General features: G+C 43.9%; 1 protein-coding gene across 1 annotated transcript in view; it reads right to left on the reverse strand.

Annotated features, from left to right (window-relative positions):
• DOCK2 (dedicator of cytokinesis 2) overlaps positions 1-15,713 on the reverse strand; it is a 407,119-nt gene extending 391,406 nt beyond the window's left edge. Inside the window, exon 1 of the mRNA XM_046000057.1 lies at positions 15,623-15,713. Coding sequence (XP_045856013.1) covers positions 15,623-15,665 — 43 coding nt within the window. The 5' untranslated portion in view covers positions 15,666-15,713. The remainder of the gene's footprint in view (positions 1-15,622) is intronic.
• Between the last annotated feature and the right edge of the window lie 225 nt (positions 15,714-15,938).

Raw genomic sequence — 15,938 nt, forward strand, 5'->3', positions numbered from 1 at the left:
GAAAGCACATTCAAGTGCATATAAAAAATTCCCTAGAATACCTCATATGTTAGGCCACAAAACATATCTCAATACATGAAAAACACTGAAACCATACAAAGTAACTTTTCCAACCACAAAGGAACAAAGCTAGAAACGAGTAACAGAAGTAAAACTGGAAAATTCACAACTGCGTATAAAGTAAACATACAGTTTGTTTGTTTGTTTGTTGTTTTCTTAAGTAGGCTCCACATCCAGCATAGCTCAATGCAGCGCTCAAACTCATGACCCTGAGATCAAGAGTCAGATGCTTATCTGACTAATCCACCCAGGCACCCTGTAAACAGCATACTCTTAAGCAACAAGGGATCAAAGAAGAACTCACAAGGAAAAATAGAAAATATTTTGAGACAAATTAAAATGAAAACAACCTACCAAATCTTATGGATGAAAATGAAAGTAGTGATCATAGCATATCAGCAAGGGGGCCTTCAAGAAGAAATGAGATCAAAACTCTCCTCAAATATAAATAAGAGGTACTTATAATGTTGCTTCATTGTGTCCCAGAGAAGCGTATTCTCAGTTGCCCTTTCATGTTGTCTTTACAACTACTACATGAGGTAGCTACTACCCTGATTTTACAGGTGAGCAAAATAAAGTTCAGAGGGTTTGAGTGGCTCACCCAAAATCTCCCCTTACACTTTTGGTGGTAAGTCACAGAGCCAGGACTCAAACCCAGCCCTATGCCTTACTCATTCTCTATACCATTACCCTTCCTACCCGCCCCCCCCCCCCCCCACAAAACCTAGATGGCAGCTACTCAGGTGTTCACCAGAGCCTGCTTCATTCTTCCATCTTGCCACATTCTCTAAGAGAAAAGGAGGAAACTTATGGGCTATTTAGTCCAAACATCTATACAAATCAGTCCTTTCACCAAGAGAACAGCTAGTCTTTATAGGTATTCATAATAATGCAAAGTCTCCATCCTGAAGGTTGATAAATCTTGGGAGCCAAGAATCTATCTGGAGTCAGAGAGATGTGGCTCCTGAGCCCAGTTCTACTCTTTGTTGGCTCTAGCCTCAAACCCAGGGCCATAGCATGTGATATACAGGCTCTGCCTTGTACCAGGGCATGCAGGCAAGAAAGCATTGGAGGCTAGTACCCAACCTGTGACCTACTTGCAAGACCAGCACCTTCTCTGGTTAGGGGAGGGATGTTTTCTTGTACTCCACACAGAGTCACTGTAAGGGTCAGTGGAAGCTGCCTGAGCAGCAACTTCACCTCCCTGAGCCTCATTTTCTTCAACTGTAGAATGGAGGAGATGATAGTCCCTAATTTGTAGGGTCCTTCAGAAGCTCAGTTGAAGTTAAGACACAAAGGGCTTGAATGATGTCTGGCCATAGTAAGTCCTCAATAAATGGTAGTCATTTTTCTCTTTATTAGCATTATAAAAACTCCTAAGGCAATCTGCTCAGGACTCCTTCAGAGCTCTTCTTTAGGTCACCTTTAAATCTGCCTCCCTGCAGTTGGCAACAAATGACACTGTTGGTCAACACTGAATAAAATTAATCCTTTGTTCAAAAGCAAACCTTGAGAAGGCCCTCAGGGGACTCAAGAATTTCTTTTCCTGAACAAACAGAGAACGTTTCATTCCCTTTACACTTGGCCTGATTTCAAACCCAGTCCCCACACAGGCTGCTGACATTTGGACACACTCCCAATTTGCTTGTGCCCTAACTTAGACTCTCCACTCCCTCCTCCCTCCAACCCCAGAAGTCTAGCTAAGAACATGTCTGTCACAAGGCTGGGCAGGGCCAAGGAGGCAGCCGAGATTTCTAACAGAAGAAAACCATCGATAATATGAGTTGGCCTCTGAAGCACTAGCAAATTAGGTCTGTCCATCAGATATTTGTTAAGGGGGGAAAGACTGTGACTTGTTCCTTGTCTCCTCCCCATCTTTCCTTAGAAATCCCTTCCTTGTTCCACCCAGCTCTTTCAGATAAGAAAGTTCCAATCAATCAGCTTAAGATGTCTTAGGCTGATCTTGAAACCTGGTATTCAACATGAAGGTCTATATTAATTCCAAAGATTCACACTTTATGAAAATGAAAGTAACTAATGTCGCTGTTTAATTCATAAATGTATTTCTGCCTTTGCATAAGGGCCTCTGTTCTTAAGGCTCCATTTGGGGAAAAGCAGACATTACTGACAAAGGAAGTGGCTTTGCATACCAGTACCCAATTCTGTTAAGTTTTCTAAATGACTAATAGGAAACTTTGAACCAGCATGTCACTGTTTGCTAAAGTTCGATTACTTATCTATGATCCTCATTTGAGCTATGTCTGGCCAGTGTAAAATAGATCACCTTCTTCCCTACTCCCTGTAGGCTTAACCACTGTCAACTTCTAAATGAGGGATGAAAGGGGCAGAAAAACATAAGAAGATATAGGATAAAAAATAAGAAAAAAAAAACTCTGAAATCATATCCTGCTCCACCCTACTCATGCCTGCCCAAGGAAGACAGACAGGTGACTGATGGCAGGATTCCCAAAAACAACCACTCTAGCTTCCCTTTTCAGATCAGGTCTCCAGAAACTGGAGAATATTGACACATCCCCATGAAGCATTTGACCTCTCCCTCTATCAAAATACTATACTCAGGAACGAAGGCAGCAATTGGTTACCTACAAGCCCACTCAAACCAAAATATTTATAGCTGAAAACCAAAGGGATGTTTAAAGTACTAGGGCCTTCTGGGCACATTAAACCCAATGAGGACTCTCATGTTGGAAATCTGGGTTGGCAAGCCAGTGGAAGCAGCTACTTTGAGACAGGGGAAACTTCCAACAACCCTAGAAATAGAATCCACTGATTAGCCACTAATTCTATGTAAACATATTGAGATATACTGCTCATCAGGAACCCAAATTGAGAGAAATAAGAAAAAAGTAAACACACTGTTATAGCACACAATTCACAGAAGCAATTACAGTGGGGTCTCTGTAGCTTGTGCAATGTTAGAAGAGAAGTACAATGTTTAACTTGAACTTATAAAGAAACTGAGACACGAGGAGGGTAAACTTAACCATCTCATAACTTAGATACATAGATCGATACATAGGTCAATCCAGAAGTCTACCTTCTAAGTACTGTACACACTGCTTGCCACTCCCCCCAAAATGGTAAACACTTATTGGGTATATATTATGTACCAGGCATATATGATTTCAAGAGACATTCATTTGTGCATCTACTGTGTGCTAATTACTATTCTGGATACCGGAGTGGCAGTGACAGATAAGACAGATAAAATCCATAGCATTCTATGAGCATCACCTCCTTTCATCTTCACAGTACTCCTCCAGGGTAATAGCCTCATGTAACATATGAGAAACTCAAAGAGAGATTAAGAAATTTGCCCATGACCACATGGCTAGAAAGTGGTAAAAAGTGGATTCAAGTCCAGATCAGAGTCCAAAGTCCCTGCTTCCCTTACCAGCTCATTTCTGATGTTATAATTTATTGTGTGTTTGTGTGTATGTATGTATGTATACATGTAGGTATGTGTGTGTGTATTGAATATATACTCAATATACATATATATGCATATATATATGGTATGTACACATATACCATACCTGTTCTTTTTTTTTTTTTTTCTAGTGTTTCTAGTTCCTTTTCTAGTGTCAGTGAGGGTGAAGACAGTTTGCCTTGTTGACCACTGAATTCCTAGTGCTGAGAACAGCACCAGGCCCACAGTAGAAGTTCAATCAATATTTACTGAGCTTTAATAAATACTTGTTGAACTGGAGGAATGTGAAGATGAAGGACAAAATATGCCCCTCCTTCTGGCTAAATGCTTTCTTGAATTTCTTGAGATTACTTCAGGAGATGTTGACACAGCTTGGTTGTCAATTTTGATGGTAGCCATCAGGTGCCCTGTGATCTTTAGGATGGATTCATACCTCATCTGGGGCCCTGCTCTTTGCTGACATGTTTGAAAACAAAAGCTTCAGCAAATAGCAAGTGTTAATAGAGTTTGGACAAGTTGATGATCTGAAAAACAAAAACAATGATGGAGAAAAAGAATGCAATTGCCTGAAGCTCACTTCTCTAGTCCCTGAACTGGGCTTTGGAGGGTCTCTCTAGGCAGGGAACTAAACTAGCTTTCAATTTGAGTGAAATGCACTCACTGAAAATGCATAGTTTGCCTGAACTCGCTGGGCAAGTTGTTGACAGGCTCAGCACCAAAGCAACATCCTGATGCTGCATCAAGGAGGACAACAGTGATGATTCAGCAGAACCTTCCAGCAGTAAGGCCAGAGCTCACATCCACTGCAAGTCAGTAGTGAATAAGGTGGGAGAATCGCAACTGAGGTAGCTAAGGAAGAGATTCTCCTCCACAGACCAGGAGAGGACAAAGGAATTACAACCTCTACTGAGCCCTTTCTATGCACCAGACACTATTCCAAGGGCTTTATCCACCTATGTCATCCTCACCATAATTGTTGGGTACAATTACTGTCATCTCTGTTTTATAGATGAGAAAATTGAGGTAGTAAGATTGAGTGAATAGTCCAAGGTGACTTAGCCAGGAAGGAGCCAAACTACATACAACTGTACTGAGTTTTCAGTGAATAAAAGTGATATGCCAGCCAACGAGAGAAAGTTGGAATTGCCATGAGTTCGCTAAAACAGTGATTCTCAACTAAGGACAGTTTTGCCTCTAATGAATGTTTACCAATGTCTGGAGAAATTTTCAGTTGTCACAATCTGGAGGGGGTGTATGTGGGAGGCATGGAAAGTGAAGGAGCTCCTGGCATCTTGCCAGTAGAGGTCAGTGATGCAGCTAAACATCCTACAATGCACAGAACAGCCCCATAACAAAGAAGTATCTGGCCCCAAATGTCAACAGTGTCAAAGTTGATAACTACTGCTCTAAAATATCATGGTGGAATTCATGCTTTCCTTTTCAGTGCTGCTATAAGTGCACACACATGTGCTCACACACATGTTCCCTTATGTTCATGCATTCACATGCCAGAGTTGGAAGAGTGGCTTTATGATGAAATCGAGGGCTGATTTCCTCAGCCCCTTGCCTCCATTACAGGGAGTATCTGGCACTCTGCTGGATCCTGCATGTTAGAAAAGTAAGGTGAGGGGGGTACCTCCCGCTGTCCTAGAGCTTTTGTGAAATCTAGCTGAACCCACTAGAAACAAAAAAATGTCTTAAAAATAAAGGGCTCAGCTGTGGGGCCATAGCAGCTGCAGACTCTCTGAGGAAGCAATAAAGAGGGGCTCCATGAAGGAAGTGAGACTGGAAAGAGTACAAGAGGAAGAAATGGAGTGAGAGACCCTGAAGAAGTGGGTGGAGAAAAAAATGATAAGGGCAGGGAGGAGGGAGGGGAAATTAGCTTGATGTAGACAAGAGTCCCAGTAAGGGATAGCTGGACCATGTGAATAGAGTCCCAGGGTAAGAACTGTGGGGTTGGGACTGTGGCCAACTATAGGGGTCCAGATATTTGAGGAAGGGTTCAAAAACACCCCAGTTATTTCTGTGCTGCCTTCATAGGACCCAGTCTCCTCACAGGGAAAGGTTATTGTTGAGGAGATGAAATCAAGAAAGGGCAACGCAGTCCTTTCTTATGAGGTCACCAGAAAGTGAAAAACCTCCAACCCCATCATCTTCTTATCCCCATCCTTCACCCACTCATTCATCTACCCACTTATCCAGCCCACTCAACCATCCACCCTCCCTTCCATCCATCCACCCACCCACACATCCATCCATCCAATCAACAATTACTAATTGAGCACCTGCTCCGTGCTGGAGAAGAGCAAGAGACGTTATCTTGCCATAATGGAGTTTACATTACATGGAAGACCCAAATAATTCAAACATGAGTCTGCAATGAAATATGACAAGGGTGATGGCAGAGCTATGGTAACATGAAACAAAAGGTGCACCCCTGCCCAACCCATGAAATGGGGACATTAGTACTAATAATGGTGTTGTTTGCTGCCTTAAGCAAAAAGAAGAAAGAGAGATTACTACTTGGTTATAAGCTTCCTGAGTGGAAAGACTATGTTTTTATAAGGACCAGCTCAGGACTATCACTTAGCATAGGCTTATTGAATTTAACTGATATGAACAGATATTAAAAATAGTTTTCTTGGGACACCTGGGTGGCTCAGTGGGTTAAGCCTCTGCCTTCGGCTCAGGTCATGATTTCAGGGTCCTGGGATTGAGTCCCGCATTGGGCTCTCTGCTCAGCAGGGAGCCTGCTTCCCCCCCTCTCTCTCTGCCTCCCTCTCTGCCTACTTGTAATCTCTGTCTGTAAATAAATAAATCAAAAAAATTAAAAAAAATAGTTTTCTTGGAGAGCCTGGGTGGTTCAGTTGGTTGAGTCCACCTCTTGATTTCAGCTCAGGTCATAATTTCAGGGTCGTGAGGTTGAGCCCACATTGGACTCCACACTCAGTAAAGAGTCTGCTAAGATTCTTGCCCTCTCCCCCTGTCCCACCCCCATTTGTGTACACACACACTCTCTCTCTCAAATAAATAACTAAATCTTTTAAAAAAATGGTTTTTCTTGGGATGCCTGGGTGACTTGCTCTGTTAAGCATCTGCCTTCAGTTCAGGTCATGATCCTAGGGACATGGGATGGAGCCCCACGTCAGGCTTTCCATTCACTGGGGAACCTGCTTCTTCCTCTCTCTCTCTACCCCTCCCCCTGATTCATGCTGTCTTTCCCTATCTTGCTCTCTCAAATAAATAAATAAAATCTTTAAAAAAACAGATTTCTTATTCTTCACAGCTCCCAAAACCAACATTTTACACCTTGGGCAGAATGCCTTAGTTGTGTCTATTGTATTGGTTTACTAAATAATTACTGAGTACATTTATCAGGCCCTTACTTAACTCACATCCATGAATAGGCCTTGATGAAATTGAAATGCAAAACTGCACATGTGTAAATTTGTAAGAAGACAGTTTATAGCTTCCACTGGGGTCCCAAGTTGTCCCAGTTTACAGTAATGCTTAGTTTCCCTAATGTTCTTCTGCTAGTGCCTTACAGCTGATAGACTCAAACTTGACTCCAAAACATAGCCCTGCCCTCAGACAATGTGCTCTCCAGTGGGAGAGATGACATGTGGTTACATCTAAAAGACAAGGTGCAAAATGAGTCTTCACTAAAACAGAAGAGGTACCTCCAGGATTGAATTGTAAGAAAACTGTCTGACAAACCATAAGAGACTCTTAATCTCACAAAACAAACTGAGGGTTGCTGGAGGGGAGGGTGGTGGGAGGGATGGGGTCACTGGGTGCTATCATTGGGGAGGATATGTGCTATGGTGAGTGCTGTGAATTGTGTCAGACTGATTATTCACAGACCTGTGCCCCTGAAGCAAATAATACAATACATGTTAATAAAAAAATTAAAAATATAAATAAACAAATAAGAAAAGAAAACCATCCGAAAATTGTTGTATTTCAGTGAGACCTTGAAGTTCTTGGCTTCCCAATTTCCCCATATGTGAAAGGATGATAAAAGTACACACCTCTCAGTGTGCTGAAACATGGTACCACAAGTGCTCTGCCAATGTACCGTGCCAGAAGAAAGTGAGGCAATGTATTATTTATGACAATGCGGATGAGAATCCAAATCAAGTGTTTAATGAAGTCCCGTATTCTGTATTTCCAGCTGCTCACACCAAAAACCTTGGAGTCACTCCTGATTCCTCTCTTTCTCTCATACCCAATTCTAATCCATGACGAAAATCCCATTTGTTCCACCAACAACACACACATCCAGAATCTAAGTGCATCTCACCTCCTCCACTGTTATCTCCCTGGTGTAGGCCACCACCATCTCCTGCCAGGGCATTGTAGTAGTTGTCTACTGGCCTCCTTGCTTCCACGTTTAATTACCCTCTCTTCATCATAAAAGAGAATAATCTTTTAAAGCAAGATAGAAGATTCTGCCATTCTGCTGAAAACCCTAAAATGCCCCACCCCCTCCCATTTAGAGTCAAAGTTTTGGTCATTCTGTGTACCAGACACTACGCATTACAACCTCCCCTCAGACAATTCATTTCCTACACTTCTGCCCCTTTGCTTGCTCTCTCCAGCAGCCACAAGGGCTACCACACATTAGAGAGGCTTCCTTTTCAGGACCTTTGCATTGGCTGTTTATTCTATCCAGAACATTCTTTCCTGATACAACCCCATACTGCCACCACCAGTAAGGCAAGCAGCACAATCCCACTTCCCCAGGCAAACTCTCTGGGTTCAGCTGGCACAATATATGTCCTTTTGCTGCAACCCAACATGCTGATCATGGTGTCTCAGGCCTGGAACTGTCACTACTCAATCCAGTCCAACAAATCCCTGCTCAGCATCTGCTCTGTTCCGAATCCGTATTGGATCCTGGGCCATTTATGCAAGTAACAGTGTCCACCTAGGTCTCCTTCTATTAACCTAGTTTAGGCTTGGACCCAAGGGCTTGCGTGTTGTCAGAGGACCTCTAACTGTTCTGAAGTAATGTCTAGAGAGGGATCATTATCAGTCCTATCTTCTTCTAGCCCCAGCTACTACGACTGTAACCTTAAACCAATGCAGAGACTGACAGTGTCCTAGTGAGGTCACAGGGGCAAGGGACGACTTTCTCCAAGGAGAACTAAAAACCAAATAAGACTTAAGAGGGTTGGGGCGCCTGGGTGGCTCAGTGGATTAAGCCGCTGCCTTCGGCTCAGGTCATGATCTCAGGGTCCTGGGATCGAGCCCCGCATCGGGCTCTCTGCTCCACAGGGAGCCTGCTTCCTCCTCTCTCTCTCTGTCTGCCTACTTGTGATCTCTCTTTCTGTCAAATAAATAAATAAAATCTTTAAAAAAAAAAAAAAAGACTTAAGAGGGTTACAAGCTCAGCCTGAACTCACATCAATTAAATGAAGTAGGAAGAAAGGAGAAAGTGCCTATTAAAGGGAACATTTATAGGGTCCCTACCCAGATTCCTCTGGAGTCAAATGGTGATAAGCATTATCATTTCCCATTCGTAGAAGACCTGCTGCAGAACACAGACTGTGGCACCCATGTGTAACTGACTACTAAATTAAAGGTTTGTAAACTTTAACAAACAAACAAACATAAGTCCAAAGGTCCAGAAATTAGAATATTCTGGTGACTACATTGCCTGTCTCAACATACAGCAGCAATATAAGGATGCTGATCTTGGGAGAAAGCAGAGCTTAATAAACACAATCTGTTAGAGCTCATTCAAATACAAACATTAAGATTGGGAACAAGATGGCCACTAACTGTAAGGATCTTGTAAACCTAGGGATTAGGACAATCTCCTTATGCAGACTCAAAGAGCCAGCCCAGCAGCCACTTCTAAACAATGCCAAATTACTGAAGCATTAGAAAGTGGGAGGCCAGGCAGTTAAGAATTAGTAGGATGGAATCAGGTTTCCAGTAGTGTTTGTTTGTTTCCCCAGACTAATTTCTGGGGACCAGTCAAAAGATGTAGTTGACCTCCATAGCAAAGATACATGTACTAAGATCCCTCCAAGTGTTTCCTTTGGAATTCTTTCCCCCATTGCTCCTCAGAGGCCTTCCCAGACCATCTAATTTAAGAGCCCTCCTTCCAATATTCTCAATCATGGAAAAAATTTTTATTTCAATGGCATAGCTCATAACATAATTATATGCTTACTGATTCAGCTACAAAGTCCTTTTATGTCTTCCCCATTAGACTATCAGCTTCAACAGTGTGGGAATCATATTGGCCTAATTCCAATAATTTTAGTGTCTAGCGTAGTGCCTGGCACATAGAAAATGCCCAACAAATATTTAAGAAATAAATGAAGAATGAATGTGTAAATGAAGTAAATGAGTCAACAAATTAGTGAGTGGACAATGCTCTCTATTCTTCCTCCTTGATTATTACCTTGGGCCTATAAAAGCAGTATAACTGACCCCTCTGTAGTAGAGTTCTTCCCTGAGTGTATTTGGGATGCATGTTTTACTCATGCTTCCTACTCAAAGGATCCATCCCCACCCATGGCTCCTGCTAGATGAGTAGCAAACCGCATGTTCCCAAGCCATAACCACAGTGTATTGGACCAGTCAGGAGCAACCCCTTGATCAGAGTGGGGCTCATTCCTACATTGGCGATGGCCTCTGATCTAAGTGGACTTTCTTGAAAATGTGAGTCAGTCCATTCAGACTTCTCTCTTAGAACTTTGAATAAATAAATGCAGAAAGAAGATGGTTTGGTGGATTCTTGAACTGCAAAGTCATGCAGAGTTGGGGTGGGTGGCATGCTGGGACCACTATTGTGGTGTTATCAGAATATCAAAGTTATAAAGGAGTGATGGAATTAGAAGGAGTTGGTAAGGAGAGCAAGGAGAACAACACTGAAGTGTTAAGAGAAGCTGGGTTGCCATGAGAAGGAAGGCAGAGATTCCCAGGGCCACCTTTATTCACGCCCTTCTGGAGGTCTGCCTTTCAGGTTTCCTGGATTTCTGTTTGATTTCACCTGATCCTTAAAATATACCACTCGCCTCTTCACACACAAATATGCAACACACACCTTTTAACTGAGCCATTTTGAAAGGACTTTCTTTCCTTTCAATAAGAGTTTGTGCTGCAAGAGACTCAAGTGTCCATGGCCCACTCCAGATCTGTCCATTTTGGGGCAGACAAGCTCTGCCCAGGGTCCTGCACTACAACAGCACCACCTGCATTCCTCAACATGGAGTGGTCTCAGTTTCATCTTCATTCCCCAGTCAATGTGTGGAAAAGACACTTTCTCTACTTTTGCAGAGGCTAGTATGGTTTATATTGTACCCCTCTCACAAAGGAGGTGTTAGAGTCCTAAGCCCCAGTACATCAGTGTGTGATCTTATTTGGAGATGCAGTCTTTACAGATGTAACCAAGTGAAAATGATGTCATTAGGGTGGGATCTAAACCAAGAAGACTGGTGTCCTTATTAAAAGGGAAAATTTGGAGAAAGACATACACAGGAAGAACACCTTGTGAAGATGAAAGTAAAGAATGCTTTGAGGCTCTATAAGCGAAGGCGCACCAAAGATTGCCAGAAACCCACCAAAAGCTAGGGAGAGTCACAGAACAGATTCTCCCTCACAGCTCTTAGAAAGAACCACCAGTACTCCCCACACACAGTTACACATAGGTACACAATCCTAAGCAGAGACAACCTGCATAGAGAAGAGGTTTCTCAGCATCACTGAAGCTCCTATACAAATCCTTCCTGGCAGGCTCAGCTTCAGAGTAACTGAACCTTTTTTCTATCCTCACTCTCTGTCTCAGAAGCCTGGCCTTGAAACTTTCTTCTACAGCCCTTAAATATCATACCACAGACCATGGGTCATCCATTAGGGACTCAACTATTGCCCCCACCTAGGGCCTAAATTCATATGTCAAAGTCCCAATCCCCAGTATCTCAGAATGTAATCATATTTGGAGATCAGGTGTTTAGTGTGATTAGATTAAATGAATATGTTAGGGTGAGGCCCAAATCCAATATGACTGGCATCCTTATAAGGGGAAGAGACACCAGGAATGAGCATGCACAGAGATGACCCTGTGAGGACAAAGCAATGAGAAGGCAGCTGTCTGTAAACCAAGGCCTCAGAATGAAGCCAACCTACTGGTATCTTGGTCTTAGGCTTCCATACTCCAGAACTACACAAAAATAAATTCCTATTGTTTAGGCCACACAGCTTATGGGACTTTCTTATGGCAATCCTAAGCAAACTAATACATCATCCCAAATATCCTTCTTCCCCTCCTTCCTTAGGAATGGCACTCCTAATTTTCAGCTGGGTGCATGGCTGCCTACATAATAGACTACATTTCCTACCTACCCTTGCTAGGTTCCCTCATCTGATTAGGTTTTAGCCAACAGGATACAAGAGGAAGTGTTATGACGACCTTCAGGAAAGTGTTCTTAAAGAGAAAGGTCATGCCCTTCTTGTTCCCTTCATCCTTCTTGCTGGTTGGAGGGGGGATCTGACAGCTGGAGCCTGAGCAACCAGCTCAGTTCAGGAGGCAGAAGCCTCATGACAAGGAAGCAGTGCAGGAGACAATGAATTGCTCTACCACCTCTTCACGGACCATTTCTGGGCTTTCTGTTTGAGAGAGAAATAAGCTTCTAGTTTGGTTAAGCCACTGTTTTGGAAGTATTCCATCACTCATCGCACTTATTCCTAACTGACACTGTAACTTATTCTTCCTACCTCCTCCTTTCCTGCTCTCCCTTCTCTCCTCCAAGGTGGAAACTCTCATCACTGAGACTCAGAGGATTAAGATAGTAAAGGTCAAAGGTAAAAGTTGTAAGTGGACTCTTGCAGGGCAAGAGTCTAATCAGGCAGTCAGGAGGCAGGAAGATTTTACATACTTCTGTTCTTGTACCTCTATGTTCAGTCCCTGCCCTTCTTATAATTAATTATATTAAATTCTTATAGTTGACATGCCTGCTCTAAAATTCCACTGTGCACTGAATTAAGTCCAAACTTACAAGGTTGGCACTCAAAGCCCTTCACAATCTGGCTGTACTCTACCTCTCCAGAGTTTTGTATTGTTTTGTTTTCATTACAAACATCTACTAAAACCAAAGCAGAATATTTATTGTTTGACCCAAATGCCACATACATTCCAACATCCTAAATTTTTCTATGATGTCCCCTCTCCTGGATTCTCTCCTTGTGTGGTACCAAAGACCTGGGATCTGAAGATAATTGAATTTAAGACCAAACCCAAGTACTTCTAAGTTATGTGAACTCTGGGTCTTGGTTTCTTCATCTGTAAAATGAAAATAATGCCTCACAGAGATATTCTGGAGCCAAAGATGCTGCATGATAATGGGTCTTATAAACCACAAAACATTACACTCTTTGAAGGCATAAGTGTCCTGAATCTGGTATTTGGGGGCATTGCCCTGTGTTTCATTTAGCTCTGCAACTATTAGGTAGCCACTTGACCTTAGTCACTAACTTTCATTGAGCCAACCATATTACTAAGTGCTTTTCATGCATTACCCCATTCAATCCTGACAACAGTCTCACAAGACGCACATTATCCTTATTACCCCCACTTTATTGATGAGGAAGCAGGCCCAGGTTTGAAATCAATTCTGACTTCACAGCCCAAGCTTCCAACCTTACACATATCTCCTCGAAGGCAGTCTGTGCCTATTCTTACTTCATAGTCATGCTGTTTTGTCCCACTTCTGGAACTCTCTGTAATTCTAATGGATCACATGTTAATGTTCCATTAAGGAAGGAAAAATAGTCTGACAAAGGTATATATATCAAGGTCACCTGGGACTGCCCACAAGACAAGAAGATGAGAAAGAAGCCAGTGGTTCTGGTGAAGAAGTGGTCTCGTGTAAAGCCAGTCCATGAGACAGACAGACAGACACAAGCATTCCTTGAGAATTAAGCCAGAAGAAGGCTGGATAATGCCACCAGCACTAATGAGGACCAAATAGGAAAGCAAAGCACAGGTTCTCCTTGTGTGTTTAGGCCTGGCTGGGACTCTGAAGATATTTTGAGAACCCACTAATCATTTATATGTTTCTCTCTTCTTCCAAGCCCCCATATTCATTATCTCAAATGCTTTTCATAAAAGAACACCTTAAAATAGAAAATTTTAAGACCTAGTCTTACATTGAGAAGACTAGATGACAGGCCTGTCTGCAAATAGTGATGGTGTCAGAGCTAAAGGCCAGCTCCTTACTGTTAGGTCTCTGTTCTTTCTGTCCTATGAATCCAGTCCCCCATCTCATCATAACCTAACCTTTGCCTTTTCTTTCCATCTACCCAGAGCCTGACAAAGAGTCCAGCATTCAGATGCAGAGAAAAAGATAAAAGAGACCCCCTTTGAGAAGCATCCAAGCACTCTCTGGATCCCTAGATGGTCATCAACCTTCTGACCCCCCATGAAATAGAATTTTCACAAGTAGGCATGAAAAATGTCAGATATACCATCATCAAGAAGCCTCCAGGCCTAGTGTCTAACAGAGTTCCCAATCCCTGGCCACCTAAATAGGATTTCCGTTACTAGGGAAGGTGGGAACCCTACTCCATCTTGTAACTCTGTCGCATCCTGTGATGTCATGTCCTCAACTAAACCCCCATGCAGAGGGCAAAGACTAAGAATAATAACTGATAATGTCTAGTGAGTGAGGATTGCTTTGTGTAATTGTCATTCTAAACACTTTATGGGGATGAACTCCTTTACGTCTATAACAACCCTGGGAACCAGGTGCTATTATTATCCCCATTATACAGATAAGGAAACTGAGCCCTGGAGAGAGTTAAGTATCTTGACTAGGTCACAGGGCTGGAACATATTAGAAACTAGAATCCAAGAACAGGCACTTTGTCACCAGAGCCCACAATCTTCACACGATAGCACAGGGCCTTTACAGCAGTAATGCACTATAGCCCCTCAGATGAAGGGTAGAACTCTTCCCCCCATTTACTGCTCAACTTACCCTGGACCAATACTGTTTCCTGCCTGCCACCCAGACACCTTTGCCTTTCTGTCCACCTAGCCTCCCTCCACACTGGCTTCAGCACAAATCTGTTCACGTCTCTTCTCTGTTCAGAACCCCTAGTGCCTGGAGCTGAGCAAGTGAAGAGATAAATGTTGAACTCTCCAGGGCAGTGTTTCTCCAACAGCAGCCTTGGGACTGCTTGTATCTATCTAATCTCTCTCCCCCTCACTCTCTTTCTCTCTGTCTCACTGTCTTGGGGCTTGGGTCCTCTAACCTCTGTCTTGTTCAATGCTCATCTTTGGGGGTGGCATCTGGTATCTGCCTGTGTAGGAAATCATACAGTGGTTTTCAAATTTACACTCGTTTGAAAACCACAGTGAGTTTACAGAGGCTGCACCACGGGTGCCACTTAGTAGAAAGAGTCCCAGTACCTGAAGTCTCCCTTCCCCCAGCCACCACTTCCGCCCTGAGCTTGAGGCAGAGGCTTTTGGGAGCTTAGATGGCCGAAGCTGATGAAGCGGGCTTCTTGGATATCCCCAGATAACCCAGCAGGAGACTTTCTCCCCAGAGCTTCTCAAGGGCTGAGTGAAGGACCCTGTTTTCCAACCCCACACCCTAAACCTGTACAGCCTCTGGACCCTCCACCAAATCAGGGATCATCTGACCCAGAAGAAACAGGCAGGAGAAGCAGGCAGATGGATGTCGCTTTGGACAGGGGTGGAAGAGGTGCTGGGCCAGGCAAGAGGAGAGCGCAGATGTTCCTTCTATTAGGTCATCTCTCTACGGGGGCAATGAAGTCTGCCCCCTGAAACACTGGGACTGTGGTACACAAAGCCACCCTTGACTGGACCCCATGTAGGGGTTGCAGAAGCATTGTGGAGAGACAAGCAGTCTGTGTCCCATGGGAGAGGGCACGGGCTGGGCAAAGTTGACTGGGTGGGGTGCCCATGTTCCTCTCCCCCTGCCTCCTCTTCTCCATTCAGCTGGCCCTGAAGCAAGCTGAGGAAGTCACTGAGCCCAGGACCTTGGGTCAGCCCTCCCTGCCTGTGCCCACATGGCTGGCTGCCGCAGCATCTTCTCAGGCCACCTGCCTTTCCCTCATGCCCACACCTACCCACGCCGTGTCGCTCCTTGTCAGTTTTACGCCAGGGGGCCATGGCTGGGCCACTGGAGCTGCGGGTGCCTCACGTCGTCCTGTGGGGAAGCAGCCAGGGGGTGGCTAGGCGCTCTGCCGGGCCCCACTTCCTTCCTCTTTTCAAACTCCCTCTCAGGGCCCGCCCTCCTCTCCCCAGGGTGCTCTGCTCCTCCTCCACCAGGCCCACATTAGAAACCTAGTGGCTAGAAGGCCAGGAGCTGGGGGCCATCACTAGCTTGCTCTCCCCCAGGCAAGTGTGGAGAGACCAGGCAGGTACTTAGGGCCACCCAGGCCA

The sequence above is a fragment of the Meles meles genome, chromosome 3 (assembly GCF_922984935.1).
Source record: "Meles meles chromosome 3, mMelMel3.1 paternal haplotype, whole genome shotgun sequence".
Classification (NCBI taxonomy): domain Eukaryota; kingdom Metazoa; phylum Chordata; class Mammalia; order Carnivora; family Mustelidae; genus Meles; species Meles meles.